The following is a 17,172-nucleotide window of genomic DNA, read 5'->3' on the forward strand; positions in this document are numbered from 1 at the left end:
TACCTTATCTTGTACTTCCAAGTTTTCTTCTTTTTCTATCCATCTTGTTTCCTTATCTCTTGTTATTTTTCTCTAGCTTAACATCTTGTATTAGGTGTAACTAAATATATTATTTGCCTTTCTTATCTTCTTTAATTTGTCTTTCATATTTCTCATTTCCCTAAACATATCTATCTTTTTCAGGATTTCAAATTTCATGCCTTATTCCCTGTGTTCACAACTATATTTCCTTTGTTTATACTTGTTGTTATCTATTCTTTGTCTTTTGTTGCCATTTTGCTGTTTATGATGTGTTTTCTAATTTTCCTCTTGTGTTTCTTTCCTCTGCCATTTTAGTTGTAACTGTCTACTTTCTTGAGCTTTCTTTGTTCCGTTGTAGTTTCCTATTATCTGTTTTATCTTTTTCTGTTTTTTTATTTATTTCACTGTCAGAATTTCTTGTTTCTTACTGTTCGGGAAGTGATACATTTACACTGTACATGAGAGTGTGTGTGTAAGGGTCAGAGGGCGTCAAGGTCTTAGTGGAGACAAAAGACTGTTGCCAGATGTTAGAAGAATCTAGGATAGTCGGTTGGCGACAAGCGTGCGTGCAAGACGTTCTTCAGAGTGTAATATAGATGTATAGCTGTTGTGTGTGAAATATAGTCAATTATTTGTATTTCCAAATCCTCGAATTTCCTTAACACATATATGTGAGTATGAGTGTGTGTGCAAGTATGTGCGTGCGCAGCGTCTCGTAGAACAAAAGAACGGAGAAAATGATTGTGAGACAAAAAGAGTGCTGAGACACGTTTAGTGTGTATCTACGAATATCTTGTAAATCACATATTAAATAAATATGAAACTATTTTAATATCATTTCTATGTGTAATGTGAGTGTTGCTATATGCTTATTTCGGCAACTAAGATCCACAACCCTCAACAATAATAAGACTATTAAACTGTTATAAAAGTAATATAGAAACACGGCTTATTTAAAAATTATTTACAATGTAATGTTTTGTCTATGATGAAGTATTTACTTCTAGAAAAACTCTACTTCTTTTTCTTCTGTATACTCGTGACCTGGACACAGCTGTTACTGTGAAAATAGAACTTAGTGAAGCAAAAAAATTAACGAAAAGGAGAGGTCCATATTATTGTGTCCTTGAATATAAATGTTGTTTTTGGGTCACAAGGTCTAGAAACAAAAGAGCTATAAGTAGATTTTTATTGCTGTTTCTTGTAACTTACAACTAGAGTTACATACCAAGATTAATGTTTTGGTAACGCCCATTGCTGTCAATGTATCAACGTGCTCCCTATTATATTCTATTGTAATGTAACACTGCTAAATTCATCATCTGGATCAGCATATACTATACCTGTACTTAAGCTTACTTCAATATATATTTCTATTAGAAATTTATCCACGCGTTCCTCTATCAGATAACCTCAACAGTCCAGAAGCACTTTTTCGGATGACAATATTATGATATCTACGTTAAACAGAAGATTTCATTACATTATCAATCAGCCCTAATATTTTCATAACTAATAATTCCCTAAATTTTCTATTTGTATTCTTCTTTATCGTAATCTTGTAAACTATTAAAGCGTTTTTCTGTAATTCCCAGAAGAAACTGAATGTCAAGTTTCCAGTATCGTTTGAGCCCTTTTCTAATTGTAGTGGCATAAGAAAACATTTGATCCGCTATACTTTATTGTATGCAAGAGCAGCTAGTAGTTTCAATCTTCCAGATGACTGTTGCCTCGTAAAAGCAGCAACGAATATTTCTTGTACTTGGTACCATGATGGGAGTGAGCTTTGCTGATAAATCTCACGAATCTCTCCATTTGAGTGCGACAATATCATTCTTTAATACATATATTAACTTATAAATTAATATATACATTAAATTCTAAAAAAAAGGCAATAATTTCTTTGGATAATATCTCTCCTGTTTTTTTAATAAATCAGTGTATAGTGTACCTCACAGATTGATAGAAGCAATAAAAAATAAAGGAAAATCCACTAAATATTAAATAAAAGGATAACAAAATTATCATTGAATTGTTTCACAGCCAAGAACACAATTTTAAGAGGAAATTTAAGTTTTTCCAGAGTTCGAAAGGAAACAATTTTTGTTTGTTCTATCTTCAGTTTTGTTTTATATTGTAATACGAAATTATACAAACGATTCTTTCAATTTTTGTTTTAGTATCATAAAAAAACTGAAAATAGGGTTGAGTTTATAATTATTCGCAGCAGTATATGTGGTAATTAATACAAGTGTTAAAAGATGTATAAAGGCGAGAAAAATATAACTAGCAGGAGAGTTTGAAAACGTGTCAACAAGTATCTATGAATCAGAGTTATTTTGTTATGAAATATATTGGCGCACGATAACTCACTTATTATTAGCTTTCCTTATGTTTTGAAATATTAATTTATGCTTAAATATAACAAAATATGCAAAAATATCTACATTACGTACGCTTTGAATATATTTCATGTGTGTTTTACATTCTTGAATACATAAAAATTTAGCTCAATCTAGTCATGCGGAATCGTTGAATTAATTTTTATGTGCAGTACAATGCAGATTCATGATTAGGGTCAGGGGCGTGTAACGAATCTTCACCTGGATTAGACATTGTTGTTATGCAATAGAGAAGATATTTACTAGTACAAATATGATTATTACAGAATTTGACAAGTAATCGTGGTAATTAGATACTCGAGGTGCTAATGACAATGAAATGCGGTAGATGATGCTTGCCTTAGCAGAAATATTTGTTGCATCGCGTATTGTGGTTAGGTTTTCTCCTAGACCTTTAGCTTTTTCAATAAACTAAGAAATGTAAGAAGAAATGTTGCGTTTGAGATACCTTTTCGCTCTAATTATTATTTAGACTTGTTTAAATGTTCACAATGCAATAACAATACGTATCATTTTATTCGGGAGAGTCCACAGAATTTTTTCGTCTCAGCCCTAACTCAATAGCTGCTACTATAATAACGTAAAATATTTCCAAAGTTGAAAATTTGCAATTCTCTTCAAAATTGATTTTTTCGAAAATTGTGAGTTATAAAGAAAAAACGGTTTACAAATTCGAGTGTAGCTTGCAAAAATCTACAAGAATCGCCTATCGAAGGTTGCAAAATTAGATACGTGTCGAACAGTGAACAGATTTTATTCCCATTTTTCACTTATTTTTGCATGTAAAGTAACTTCCGTCTGCCTAGTCGGTAACTAACCGAATTTACATGTTTCAAACATATTTCCAAGATCAATTTTCTTGAAAACAAAGCCTGTTATTCTTTATATTTTTCTTGTTTTTCTTCGTGTAAAATTGTTTATCGTTTGTTGACCGTATTTCACAGGACCTTATGTTTCATATATTCTAACATAACGTATTCATATAAATATTCGCAGTATAATAATCGCTATTTTCGATATTAAAATCATTGTACAAGCGGAAAGGGGGTGATTCTACGCGAAAAAAGAAGTCGAAAAATAGAATAAAAATTTTTCGTTTGAGGCTTTGTTTTCGAGAAAATCGACTTTGAATTTTCGCTCGGTACGCGTGCACTTTATCACGTCTCGTTATAACGAATCTCACTGTAGATCGTTGTCTCGATGGAAAAATTAAAAAAAAAATTAAAAAAGAAAATTTTTATTCTACATTTTCGACTCCTTTTTTCGCGTAGAATCACCACCCTTAAGCTTGTACCACCAGTTACCAACTACCTCGTATATGTCGGAGATGAAAGAACATCGGGGCCTTTCTTTTGGAATTTTTGGGAAGATCCCCAATACTTTAGTCTAAATTATTTATTATAGCTATACTTAAATAATAAAACTTAGAGGTAGTTGTTATGATTCAATCTGTAGCGGCACACGAGTCAGAGGACAATTCAAATCCTGTTGTTGTTTTGCCTCGGAGTATCAAGACCGTTAGGTTACAAGTAATGTAAGAACAAATAAACTCCGGGCAAAATAACGTCGCCGCTACATGCAACCGTCAAACGTAGACGAATTCGAATTTTCCGGTTCTTTCCCGACCAGTATAAATGAACGGACGCGATCGCGAGCGAGAGAGTATCGAACAGTATCGAAGAGCATCAACGAGTATAAACGAGTATCGAAGTGTATCTGCAGAGTTTCTCCGAGTATTTATCGAGTATTTATTCCGCGACTTGTATTTGTACCAACGATTCGCGAATTAGGCTGTAAATAATTTAGTTATTTATTTATTTATTTACTCACAATATTGTATTATCGTAAAGTAATTTGAATTAGAGGTCGGTTGAAATTAGAAAAAACCGTGTACGTCGTCTTTCTGTGGTTCGTTTACATTTAAGAGCGCTTATGTGACTAAAGTCACGTAGTTCTTACAGTGATGTGAGAAAAACAATAAACAACGAGAGGTCAGAGTATGCGAGTTGAAAAGTGAGTGGATTGCGAGAGTCAGAGTTGATCGAGACGTCGGAGAGTAGAGTTGAGAGAATTGATCGAGTTGTCAGAGTTGCTAAAGAGGGAGGGAGGGAGAGAGAGAGAGAGAGAGAGAGAGAGAGAGAGTGTGTGTGTGCGTGTTAGATTCGTTGTGACGAGAGTTGCCAAGTAACTGTAAAGTTATTTGAGATAGATACGAGCATCGCATTTAGTTTCAGTTAAACAAACATCGTTCTCTGTCCAATTAATACCTGTATATTCAATTCATTATTAATAAATTGTAAGTAATCAGGAAAAAATTTATATCTTAATTTCCACGATACTACAATATATTTGACGGACTGAGACAGCAATATTTCGCTCTCGTTATTTCACTCAACCATTCATCGACCAATCCTTCACAAATCCGATTATGTTTGGCCGAGATTTGTGACACTGGCTTGGCCTCGAGGTGACACAACTGGTCGCCGAACGTAGCCACGGTGACGCGATGAACGTTCTTGCCTAACAGAGAACAATATTGTGGGACACATGTTGTATTAACAATCAAACCCCGGGCAGGAGCAATGTCGGCTCTACGCGGGTCTGCCTAGCAACGGCGGCTGGAATTTTGTTGATATCCCCGGCCAATATGCAACGAACAAACGCGATCGTAAGGAGAGGAAAATTTCCATCAGTCTTTTATTCTTGCGATCACCTTGGAGAGTTTGCACATCGTCTTTACGTGCAGTATTATACCAAGCGTCACAGCAAACGTTACTTTGTGCTTCAAAATATATTCTACGTTTAACAAAGAGTTACCCGGTTGACCGTGGATTCGTTATTGAACCTAAGAACATTGTCTTTAATATCTCGAGTGTCTAATCACCACGGTTATTTATCAAACTTTGTAAAAATCAATATTTATACCAGTAAATATAATCTCTATTGTACAACAACGATGGCTAGTCCGAATAAAGATTCGTTACACGCCTCTAAACCTAACGCTTACTCGACATATATGTATATGTAACGAAAGTTAAGAAAGTTGGAAAGAAAACCCACGCTGTCTCGAAGATATCTTGTTTTTCAGATGCTATAAATTGACAAATTACTAGATATTAGTATTGACATTATTTGATGTCATATCTGACCTTAAAGTATAAATAAAATCAATCTAGGAATTAATGAAATTTCAAACATTTTTTCTAAGAAAACAGAAGTTTCGTTCCTCCTAATGAGTATCACATGATGCAATAGGAAAATAATTTGACATTGAAAATCGTGTCAAGATCAATTTCGAAGCTATAAAATCGTCTTAAAAAAACGCCGTGATAAAAAATTTTTTGACACCTTGTACAAAGGTGTATATCAACGTAAGTGTACCTGTATGTCTATATTCGAGGTTATTTATCTATTCAAGATAGCAAAGTAAAAATACTATATAGAGGATTTAATTAATGTGTATATCAACGTATGTATCACTATATATAATACAATAATATTCTCGATATACGTACATGCGTCATAGAAGGTCGTTCGGGGAAAAATGTTCATGACACCGATACAAAAGTACCATATGGAGGATTTAATTAATGTGTGGATCAACGTATATATCATTATATGTAATTATATCATTATTATCAATATTATATATAATTATTATATTGTTATTATCATTATATGTAATTATATCATTATATGTGCATTTGGCAAATATTATTTGACATCTGGAAGCGACATGTTATTTATCTATTCAAGATAGCAAAGTAGAAATAGCATATAGAGGATTTAATTAATGTGTGGATCAACGTATGTATCACTATATGTAACAATAATATTGACTGTATATGTACGTGTGTAATAAAAGATTTCCGGTTTACAATGTTTACGATACTGATACAAAAATACCATATAGAGGATTTAATTAACGTGTATATCTACGTATATATCATTATATGTAACAGTAACATTATGTGCATATGCGTATAATATTGGTTAAATGCGTTAAAGTGAAATGTTATTTACCTATTCAAGATAGCAAAGTAAACATACCATATAGAGGATTTACTACTGTTAACACTCGGTATTCTCGTATTCAAAGTATTTAACCAAATAATTTGGGAATCCAGCGGACGAGCTTGTATTTAATATGATTATATTTAATATAACAACTTTACTCAATATACGCGTAGGATTTTAAATGTCATGAGGGTTGCAGTGGACTCAATTTTAATGTACCACACTTATACGTTAAACGTTTTGCTCATTGGTGACCTTATCTTAATCTTTTTCTTCTGCTATGCGAGTGACAGTAAGTTTGATAGTAATCGGAACACGCGATTTCTTTAAAACACAATCTTATTTTCCGCCCGACGAACACGATACGAGACGAGAGAATGATTTATGAACACGATTTTCGAGTGATTCTTTTCGACAACTATTAAGCTTCATTTATAGCAATAGTCACTACCATAATCATGGTCAATCGTGGATGACGCAGTTACGCATTAATTCACTTTAACAATCCTGAATAATGGTTAATATCATACTGTAAATGTACACGTTAAAATTACGCTAATGACAGTTGTCTCGTACAATTTGTTCATTTACTTTGCAACAAAAAGAACGCATCTGCAAGCGTGTTAATCGGATAACGACGAACTTCATTTCGCAAACACAGTTGAAAAATAGCAGCGTTGTGTCCGTACTCTTTAATATCCCATTATATGGAAGTTAACGACCGGAAAATACACGGCTCGACTACTTGAAGGAAGTAGCTCATGAGCAAGTCTTTTGTATCCTCGCAATGGTATAATTCCTGTAACGTCTCGTTCTCGGAGGATTTATTTCGTTGATTTGTACTTGTTTATTGCTTTTGTGTTTTCATGAATGGAGCATGTCGCATGCGAATCGTAATATGGTTTTAATGGCGTTTTGACTTCAATGATATCAGCGGCTGATTGCGCTTCCCGTAAGAAGCTTCCAATCATTATGTATTTTAGGAACAACAAATAAGGATATTTAGAGAACGAATTAATTATTCAATTGTTCGCGCAAGAAATACCTGTCTCTTTTTCGAAAGTTATAAATGCTGTTTTCAAAGAGTTCCTTAGCTCACCATAAACCAGATAAGAATTTTTGGTTCCGTCTAGAAAAAGAAACCTTCAGATCAAACCGAAAGGGGTTCGGATTATATTTTCTAATCGTATTTGTATATTTCTTTTTACGGTCAGCTTGTCATCCACGTACAATCGAACAGAGAGTCCATTAATTATTTCCCTTCGACTTGTTTCAGGGGGAGCATCTCGGAAGCCATGCCGGCTGACGAGTTCGCTGGAAATCGAAACAGAAGCAAACCAAGACTGCAACCACCTTAACGAACCGCTATTATCACTGGCAAGGTCATCGGGCAGACCGGATCTAATCATGCTCACGCCGACCATGCTTCCTGTGCACTCGTTCCTCTTTCTTAACGACGTCAACCAGAAGATCGGGTGCTAAAAAATTCGAAATCGAGTTGATTGAAAATCTCAAGGAATATTAAAAAAAAAATACGAATAAACAATTTGATATAGAAATCATCCATTTTGGGCAAAGAAAAGAAACAATCAGAAAAAGGAATAACCACAGAAGCTCTGAATTTCATTGCTTCCTAATGGTACTTCCTTGGATATTTTTACATTCTGGAGGCGTGAACGAACTCTGAAAAACAGAAACGACTTCTATCGGATGATCGAAAGAACTACCTGGACACTGAGTATAATTATTCACACGTGCGGATGCCATTTCCGGCTTGTTTCTCCATGAAGAAGGTCAGCTTCAGTTTTTGCCACTTGTAGATAGAAGTTGAAGTGGCGGACGTCTTAACGAGGTTGCTAGAATGTCAAAGAAATAGATGAGGGAAATATTATGAAGATATATTTATGAATATCTAATTGAGCATTTAATTAAGAACTTAATCGAAAGACCAAAATAAGTTGGTTCTTGAGACCAAGTACCTATCTAAGTATAATAGTCTTTTGTACTTACGGTTTAGTAAGAGGACTCGAGTAAAACGATTACTCGTTAAAAGGAACAATAGAATAATCATGCCTCCGCAGACGGTGGTCTCTGCTTTCATGCCTCATCGCGGAGAATCTCAGCGAAAAAAGTGTCCCGAAGCGTGAGCTGAAAGGTGGCTATGTAGGCTGCCTAGTGAATGCCGTCGCCATGGTGGAGCTGGCGTGTAGCAACTCCCTAAGTCCAGGAACCTAATCCCGCGTCAGAAAGACAAAATTCGCTACGGAGAAAAGTAAACAAAAATATATATATAGGAAAGAAGAGACAAAGATTAAAGGTCGTTAAGAATTAAAGGTAATTTAATGATAAAAGGGAGAAAGAATTGTGTAAAAATTCTACTGAGAAAGAAAAGAAAGAAGAAGCCTCCAACGAGAAAGACGTGCTCAGAAGCGAGTCCCGCGTAGCGCCATGTACAGGAGCAGGAAGAAGCGCAGTCCTCCACTTAATTTAATCGTTTTACATAAAACATTTCAATCTTTTTTCTTCTAAATACTTTACCTATATTTCATCTGGCTGAATATTCCATATTTTTAAAGCTTGTTGATAATTACAAATGCGTAATTATCATTCTGAAGCTAGAAATTTGAAATAAAATTGCTCTGCGCGAAAGGAAATAAATCAACGTTTTATATATAGCTGTTAAAATGATATAATAAGTTTCAGTAAAATAGCTTCACTAAAATTTGTGACTTTTTTCCTTTTCTATTTTTTTTTTTTTTTTGATTTTATGTGTTCAAGGGCGAACGTTCCCTCTCATTTCTTGTAAAGGGCTGACGATTCAGTGGATGGTCCGGGTAAATTTAAATTGTAAATGAACGCATTGCTGGTTTCAAGTAAAAGCCTGGATAAGAGCGGATATGGTATGAGAGTCTGTCGTGGAAAGGGGAACAGGCCGCTTTTATTTGTAAAGTTTGAATCTCTTCGATATTGAAGATGTTGAAGCTGCAAGTATGTATTTCATTTTAATCCATTCGAGACCGAGATTTAATTGTAAGACGATACCTAGGTGTCGGTACGATCTGAATGTTTAGTTAGAATGATTCTGTGTTTTACTCTCTCCAGGGTATCCTTTTCATACTTTGATTTTAAATCGATGACAATCTTAAATAGTATGCCTCATATTTTTAAAATATAAAATTATATACTATGTTATTCTATAATGTATTATGTATAGTCATATATATATATATATATATATATATATATATATATATAATAATTCTATATTGAAAAAAATATGAAATTAACATGATATATACATTACTACATAAGTTATATATAAAATATGTATATTATACCCTTGCCTACTGACTGATATGAATTTCTTTCGGTCTCGAATGCGTTAAAAGAGAGCGCAAAGAAGTCGAAATTACTTATTGTAATTAGTAAAACGACCTGAGAGGCAGACAGATACAAGAAAGAAGGAATATTATATTAGCGGCATTATCATGTTTTTGCTCTCTTTAAGTCTTTCATCGAGACAGACAATCTACAGGTATTAATCGACCAATTTCTCCAAGCTGATAACTTCGAATTGATGTTTATATATAAGAAGTGTTATGTGTTAATCTGTCTAAATGTTTAAAAGGTGTTATAAATTAAATGTTGTTAAACGATACGTAATTGCCTTTTGATCGTAAATTTTACTATCAAGGGGTCTTTTATGTATGCGTAATCATTGTGAATTATAACAATTTATGTGATCGATATTAAAGGTGTTTAAAAGCATGTGTGTTTTTCTATATTATTATTTTCCTATATTATTATCCTATATTATTATAGCATTCCTATATTATTATAATATCCAATTACATGTTGATACACAGGATATACAGATTATTATTTATAACGTTTTGGTTTTTTTAATTGAGTCATTCATTTAGTACAAATGATAAGAAATTAGTAATAATTCACAAAAAAAGAATATGGTAGTAGAAATATTATAAAAAAACATTTTCTGTTTTAGTGTAGAGTTACTCCTTCTTACAGACAGTGTCGTACAAATCTGTACGTCTCTGAGAAACTGTAGGTATCTGAGCCCTTACTTCCTCAACAACTTTTAGATCTGATAGAAAAAAAGAAACATACGAAGTAATAAGTAATGCTTACTAATAAATTCAACAAATACAGAGGAAGATGGCTAAATCGATAAATTAACGAGGCTAAAAATTAATTACATCATGGATCTCTCGCTTTTAATTTTAAGCTGTAAATTACAGATATCGGTGACTGCCATATTCTCTTGAGTTTCCAAATCGTAAAGAATCTTTCCCCATGGATTGGTCAACTGTGTATGTCCCCATGCGACGTAACTTACTTAACGAACACGAGCCGGTGATATGCAGGCAACGTATAATTGATTATCATTCGCTCTGGAACGCTGAAGTAATGACCAGTGCAATGGTCCAGTGGTCATATTGAATGCCGCTGGATATATCAGCATTTGGCAACCTAACCCAGAGAAGCAGGAAATATGAAGCCACCGAATACCAATTAACTTCGTAGTTGCACGGTTCACATTCCATCATTTCTGAATATGCGAGGACAGTCCTCTTATTGTGCTTTTAATTCTTTTATTTGTTTCATTTTCAGCAAATATACTGGTTTTTTAAATTAAGCTTCTTTTTATACAGAGTTACAGATTATATTAATTTTATATAGAATATATTTAAGAAAGATATTTAATTTTTTGCTAGTTAAGTATTGATCGATTAAGTTACTGTATCTTTGTTCCGATAAATGCGTGCCATTTCCTCGAATCTAATATCATAGCAAATGCCAATACCTATTTTGCAGCCCTTCACATCGAACGTCGTTAGGGAGTTACCAGGACTGAGTGAATCACTCTCTCGAAAAGTAATCTTATTAGGAATGTCGATGTCGAATAGATGTACCTAATAACATAAAAATGTGGTCGCTAATTCTATTGCTGCAACTTTTGTAATTTAATATCAAAGTTACCAACTCCTAAACTTTAATTATTTTTTATTTAATAACTGACAGCGTTTTTATCACTTTCTTTTATTAAAAAATCTTATCATTTAATAATGTTTAAAAAGGAGAAAAAATAAGTATTTTCGTATGTGAAAAATTTATACAACAACAAACACATTACAACAAAAATGGGCGTTTCCCGTATCATAACGTATTTTATAAACCGTAAATTATAGAATTGGTTATAGTATACGTATGTACATATGTATATTCCTAAATTATTCCTAGATAGAGTCACTTTCTTCACCCCAATATTTTCAAATTCAAAGCCATAAAGGAATATATTACTTACCTTTCGGTGTTTTGCTATCAAAGTTCCATCGGGACCCCAAATAGTACAGGTATTGTACAATTTATCGCCCTCTATTTCAGGCATCGTACCACCAACTACATAGATGTTGTTTTCTTTAGCTGCGTTCGATGAAGCAACGCTCGTTTCACCATCAGGAATACTCTCGGCGTATTTTGGAAAGTACTCTGCATTGCAATATTTCAATTAATGAAAAATAACTGTCTTTTGTTCCAACCATAAATTAAATTGAAATGTTTGTCAGTTTTTTATTTTCTAAATTATCAAAATAACTAAGTTTTATATTTCGACTTAATTAAATATGCAATTACTTAGCTAATAGTATATATAATAAATTGTTTCTACAGGTTCAAAATGAAAAATGAATATTTAGAAATATTTAATTACGACAATGCTATTTGTGTTAGCATCAGTGGCTTGTTACTCAACGACTTTGCTAGTACTTTTTGAAACATAAAGTTAGTTTTCAATTAACACTTATACTAGAGGCGGAATTATAAATGCAAAATAATTGATAATACTAATTTATGACTACCTAATTATTAGTATCTTAAAAAATATATTTATACAAAAATCACGATAATCATGAAAATGGGGAAATCCTATATTCTCGAATCAATTCACAATTTATTTTGTATATTAATTAGATTCCGCGCTCATCAGTACGTACTCACTGGCGACATCGAGAAAATGTATCGGCAATTCCTCGTACGACCAGAGGATCGGAAATATCAAAGGATATTATGGCGCAGCGCGAGTGGAGAAACAGAAACATATGAGCTTAACACCGTAATACTCTTATCATAGAAATAGAAGCAGTCCTCAATTCCCGCCCGCTAACTCCTATCTCCACCGATCCAAATGATCTCCTAGCCCTCACTCCCGGACATTTCCTCATTGGCGATTCATTAATGTGCTTACGTGATCGAGATTTCAGAGACATTTCATCGAACCGACTCTCCAAATGGCAGCATATCCAACAGCTTAAACAACATTTTTGGAACCGCTGGCATAAGGAGTATTTGAACGAGCTAACCAACCGCAATAAATGGAGCAAGGGTGGACACAGCATCCAAAAGGGCACAATCGTCATCCTCAGAGAGGACAACGTTCCCTCCATGCATTGGCCTCTGGGCCGAGTTATCAAGGTTCATCCAGGCGCCGATGGTGTCATCCGGACAGCTACAGTTCAGACGGCAAAGAGCATTTTGGATCGGGGCGTCAAAAGGCTTGTCCCACTGCCAATTCAACCCGATCTCGAGAAACCCGAACAACTAGCCACCGAGACGAAATAAGATGGGAACTTCAACCACACCTCGCTAGTTTGATCGGTACCCTCTCAACGGGGGGAGAATGTTACGCCATGCGGCTTACCATAGGTCATATTCTTAACTATCGATCGCGGCACTATAATGTCGCAGACGGATCGTCGCGTCTGCCCGGCAAACAAACATTATAGTGGCAAGCGCATGGTTCATTAAGCAGGGCGACTTCCAGAAACGTCGACTCGTGGCCCGTATTTTACCTCGCGTAAAAGAATGTGGCGTGATCCGAACGTAGTGGGGGTCGCCTTCCAGAAAACACGAAAAAAATCGAAAGGCGTTCAGAACTTTTCGAGAAGTCGAACCGTCAACACATGTGGTATGTCGCGCATTACTTATCAACCAAAACGCAGTTACATTTTTTTTGTTCCATTTATATCTTTCTAGTTAATAAGTTGTTGAAATAAACATTAATTTATTTGTGTTAATTCTGTGGAATTTCATTGAACTACCCTTATTATCATAATCGAAATAAGGGGATCGATCAGTTCGTGGCGTCGATTATTTAATCGTAACGGGAACTTACAACTCTCGTTGACGTGCTATCCCGCGATCGCGTCTCTCCGCGAACGGTCGAAACAAAATGATTCACTAAAAACTGTCCTGAATTCCTAAGAATTTATTTACCGCAAAACTGACAAAGTGTTTATTTAAAAAATGAGGTTGAAGGTAGTCCTTTTCTTTCATTTCATTCATTTTCATTTTCTTTCTTAAGTATGGCTAACACAATATCTAATCAATTAAAATTTTATATTTTCACGTGAAAAGTTTCTTTAGATAATTATTATCAACATGATGACTAACTCTTACGGATTAATACGTGTCTGTAGGGCAATCCGGTGGACTTGATCGGCTTTTTACTTCGAAAGTTGAGTAATCGGTGTCGCTTTCTTACGCATCTTTGAACTGTATAAATGTTTTAAAATTGTTTGATCCAGAATGTACCACACCGGACAATCAAGAAGGCAGGTGCCTTGACTACAGAAAATGTAAACCTCTGCAAGAAATATAGCAGATACAGTACCGTACAGCCACCGATTTTTATAGACGATTAGTGTGCAGATACCAGGGCAATGTTACGATCGTTTGCTGTCCGGACGATCCAAACAAAGAGAAGAGAGAAATTTTAATAAAAACTGTGTATAAGTATAAGGCTTGGCGACCACCATACTGTGGTTTTAGCAACGTCTCTCATACCAGAGTGGTCGATGGTAAACCAGCTGAACTTGGTACGTTTTATGTCTTTCTTTCCGATTAATAATAAGCCATTTACTGCAAAGAATGAACTTTAAAGGCATTAAACAGCACATCAATGTACATTTCAATTAGACTAAATAATAATGCTATGATTTTATCGGTACTAACTTTACTTATTAACTTGAATTATTTCTTTCTTTTACTTCATGTTAGGAAGAGTATCTTTTTGCTTGAAATAAAAAATTGATATAGGAGTAATAATATGGATAGAGATCAAAAACTGTTAGGGCAGAAATTACACGTTTGAACTTTATAGTTCGGTATAGTTCAAATAGAAATTATATAGAATTATTTAATAATTTGTATTCCACTGAAATAAAAATTTAATTTCTGTCTTTATCAAATCTCTATTTCAGAGTATTTGTACGTATGTACTTATCGTCTGCTGTATGATCGAATATCGAATAGGTAATAATCGTTGTTACTCATTATGTGAGAAAAAATTATGTATATTCACAACTATGACTATTGCATTTTAGGCGCTTGGCCATGGATCGCTGCATTAGGTTTTCGTAATCCCCGAAACCCAGACAAACCACTATGGAAGTGCGGAGGTTCCCTGATATCGGCTAGGCACGTTTTGACCGCAGCACATTGTGCACATATGGATGGAATAGAAAACATACACAATCATAATATTGCCATTCTTAGATTGGTGGAGGAGGTGCCATTTTCGAGTAAGTCCTCAAATATATATATATATATATATGCTATTGAGTATTACTGAAGTATCATATCCTGAAATTTCTTACTGTACACATATATTGTGTCATAAAGCGTGTACAATTCTTTCTCATACTTTTGGTCATTCGTTTCCTGCATTTTCATTTATTTTTTTATTTTTCAGGGTACGTATATCCCATTTGTACGAAAGAGCCCCTACGAAAGAGCAACTTCGTCGGCTATAACCCCCTTGTTGCTGGATGGGGAGCATTAAGATATAGTAAGTGATATCAATTTTATAATAAAATTAAACAGTTCCAGTCTTAAATATCTTTCTTATTTTCTTCGTAGGACGACCACGACGTAATGCATTAATGGAAGTACAAATGCCAGTGATTAAGAACGCCGAATGCAAAATAGCTTATTCCAAATTTCCTAATGCACCTGATATCACTGATGGTATAATATGCGCCGAACATGCTCAGGGTAGAGAGGATTCTTGTACGGTAATTAAGTTACAGAGTTACTACAAACTATACGGTATCTGAAGACACGTCAATTCGAATTAACATCAAATCGACGTCTTAAACATTAGAAATAATAGATAAACACAATTCAATAGTTTTGCCCACTTCTCACACCTCATTATGGTATTTAATCTAATTTCCTTCTAATCTTAGTTTTGCTCAAAATACATATAACATGTACATTATAAATTGGAGTATTTCAATACACAAATCAATAGAAGATTATTACTGTATATAAGTATAATTTCAATACAATTCGATCGATATATTTCAGTATCTTTGATTAAAAATTTAACGATCCTTTCAGGCTGACCGCGGCGGACCACTGCTGATACAACATGAATGAACCTCGTATTTAATAGGTATTGTGTCTTATGCTTATAAGTGCGACACAGCTGGGTATCCCAGCGTTTACACTAGGGTCACATCGTACCTTGACTTCATTCTCCAAGCGATGCAATAATATGATATTACTGTTCCATAAATATCATTGTGTAAAAAACGTAAAGTTGGATTTTCTTATTGTGGAGATAAGAAACAGCTCAAATTTACATTGTTTTGTACGTTACAAATTATAGGCTTAAAATGTACGAAATGTAACTTTGAAAGGACACTAATTTTTTACGCACGATAAACCTCCACGACTTAGGTATGTAAAGATGATAAACGTATATTAATTCTATTAATTTGGTAATAATAAACCAACTTTCTGAGAAGTTCTGTAAATTTCGTTTCTGTTGTATCAAGAGAATAATGGAATATTCCACTTAGATCGTATACTTCTTGCATGTACATACAAAATTTTCCGGCTAATCTAAAACACTTCATAAGATAGAGAGCTTCTGGAAATTCGGACACAGAGAGTACATGAAATACAAGATAAGTCTCGTGTCTTTCAAAATTATTTTTTATTCGCTAAAAACGTCCTGTGTACTCATGCAATCACATGCAACCTCGAAACTTCACTTATTTTTTATCACTTTCCAATTCAATACACTGTTTCTGCATTTTTGACTATATGTAAGAGAAATTTCCATTCAGCCAAAGGTGTACTTACAGATTATAGATTCCTATACGACTCTCGGTAAAAATTTATCCGCACTCCAGATAGTTCAAACTTCTGTCGACCGTATTGATCCATCTGCACTCTTCGTATGACGTCAATATCTGTTCATTGCTGCTGCGTAGGTTTCATTGTGTTACGTCAATTCGTTTGTGACCGTTGCGCGAGTAATGGCGCTTTGCAATGGTGATTTGCAGGAAAACAGTGCAGGATGCTGTGATTCGTTTCTTGTGGTCGAAGGTTATGTTTGATGCCTATATTTATCAAAGATTTAATGCACATTATGGAGAAAGTGTTTTGTCACGAAGTGTGTTTGAATGGGCACAAAAGTTCAAAGAAGATCGCAGAAGTGTTATGAAAAAACAGCTGGACGCCCGTCCACATCCACGATGACAACATTGAACGTGCTCATGAACTTATGCTCTATGGAATAGACGAGTGACACTGGATAATGTGGCAAATCATTTGCAAATCAGCCACGGCTCTGCTTATGCAATAGTGCACGACAGATTTGGGTTTTAAAAAGTTTGTGCGAGATGGATGCCGAAAAAGCTGA

The 17,172-nt window shown here is 34.4% G+C and overlaps 2 protein-coding genes across 7 annotated transcripts; one reads left to right on the forward strand and one right to left on the reverse strand.

Annotated features, from left to right (window-relative positions):
• Positions 1–4,750: 4,750 nt before the first annotated feature.
• On the reverse strand, positions 4,751–16,741 carry LOC143304706 (omega-amidase NIT2-like). Of its 4 annotated transcripts, none has more exons than XM_076627227.1 (7): positions 16,611–16,741; positions 11,767–11,951; positions 11,266–11,374; positions 10,798–10,931; positions 8,451–8,700; positions 8,168–8,296; positions 4,751–7,918 (listed from the first exon to the last, which is right to left on the reverse strand). In XM_076627227.1, exons 2-4 carry the CDS (start codon positions 11,848–11,850, stop codon positions 10,798–10,800), a joined length of 327 nt encoding a protein of 108 aa, XP_076483342.1. In that variant the 5' UTR covers positions 11,851–11,951; positions 16,611–16,741; the 3' UTR covers positions 4,751–7,918; positions 8,168–8,296; positions 8,451–8,700. The 4 variants fall into 4 exon arrangements, with proteins under 4 accessions (XP_076483342.1, XP_076483341.1, XP_076483343.1 ...); XM_076627226.1 differs by having other exon boundaries at positions 8,451–10,545; positions 10,658–10,931; XM_076627228.1 differs by lacking the exon at positions 10,798–10,931.
• Positions 13,956–16,617, forward strand: LOC143304707 (venom protease-like). Of its 3 annotated transcripts, XM_076627230.1 has the most exons (5): positions 13,956–14,335; positions 14,720–14,771; positions 14,843–15,306; positions 15,378–15,532; positions 15,861–16,617. In XM_076627230.1, exons 4-5 carry the CDS (start codon positions 15,401–15,403, stop codon positions 15,897–15,899), a joined length of 171 nt encoding a protein of 56 aa, XP_076483345.1. In that variant the 5' UTR covers positions 13,956–14,335; positions 14,720–14,771; positions 14,843–15,306; positions 15,378–15,400; the 3' UTR covers positions 15,900–16,617. The 3 variants fall into 3 exon arrangements, 2 of the variants coding, with proteins under 2 accessions (XP_076483345.1, XP_076483344.1); XR_013061365.1 differs by lacking the exon at positions 15,861–16,617 and having other exon boundaries at positions 15,378–15,476; XM_076627229.1 differs by lacking the exon at positions 15,861–16,617 and having other exon boundaries at positions 14,843–15,476.
• Positions 16,742–17,172: the final 431 nt, after the last annotated feature.

Source organism: Bombus vancouverensis, unplaced genomic scaffold (assembly GCF_051014615.1).
Source record: "Bombus vancouverensis nearcticus unplaced genomic scaffold, iyBomVanc1_principal scaffold0050, whole genome shotgun sequence".
NCBI lineage: Eukaryota > Metazoa > Arthropoda > Insecta > Hymenoptera > Apidae > Bombus > Bombus vancouverensis.

What these genes read in the sequence shown, in the direction of transcription:
- LOC143304706 (XM_076627227.1), bottom strand. Translation starts at nt 11,850, where the DNA reads ATGCCTGAAATAGAGGGCGATAAATTGTACAATACCTGTACTATTTGG. An exon ending in TGATAGCAAAACACCGAAAG is followed by an intron (nt 11,375 to 11,766) that starts GTAAGTAATATA and finishes TTATGTTATTAG; the next exon opens with GTACATCTATTCGACATCGA. An exon ending in TGTGAAGGGCTGCAAAATAG is followed by an intron (nt 10,932 to 11,265) that starts GTATTGGCATTT and finishes TCTCTGGGTTAG; the next exon opens with GTTGCCAAATGCTGATATAT.
- LOC143304707 (XM_076627229.1), top strand. Translation starts at nt 14,315, where the DNA reads ATGGTAAACCAGCTGAACTTG. An exon ending in TGGTAAACCAGCTGAACTTG is followed by an intron (nt 14,336 to 14,719) that starts GTACGTTTTATG and finishes TCTCTATTTCAG; the next exon opens with AGTATTTGTACGTATGTACT. An exon ending in TATGATCGAATATCGAATAG is followed by an intron (nt 14,772 to 14,842) that starts GTAATAATCGTT and finishes ATTGCATTTTAG; the next exon opens with GCGCTTGGCCATGGATCGCT.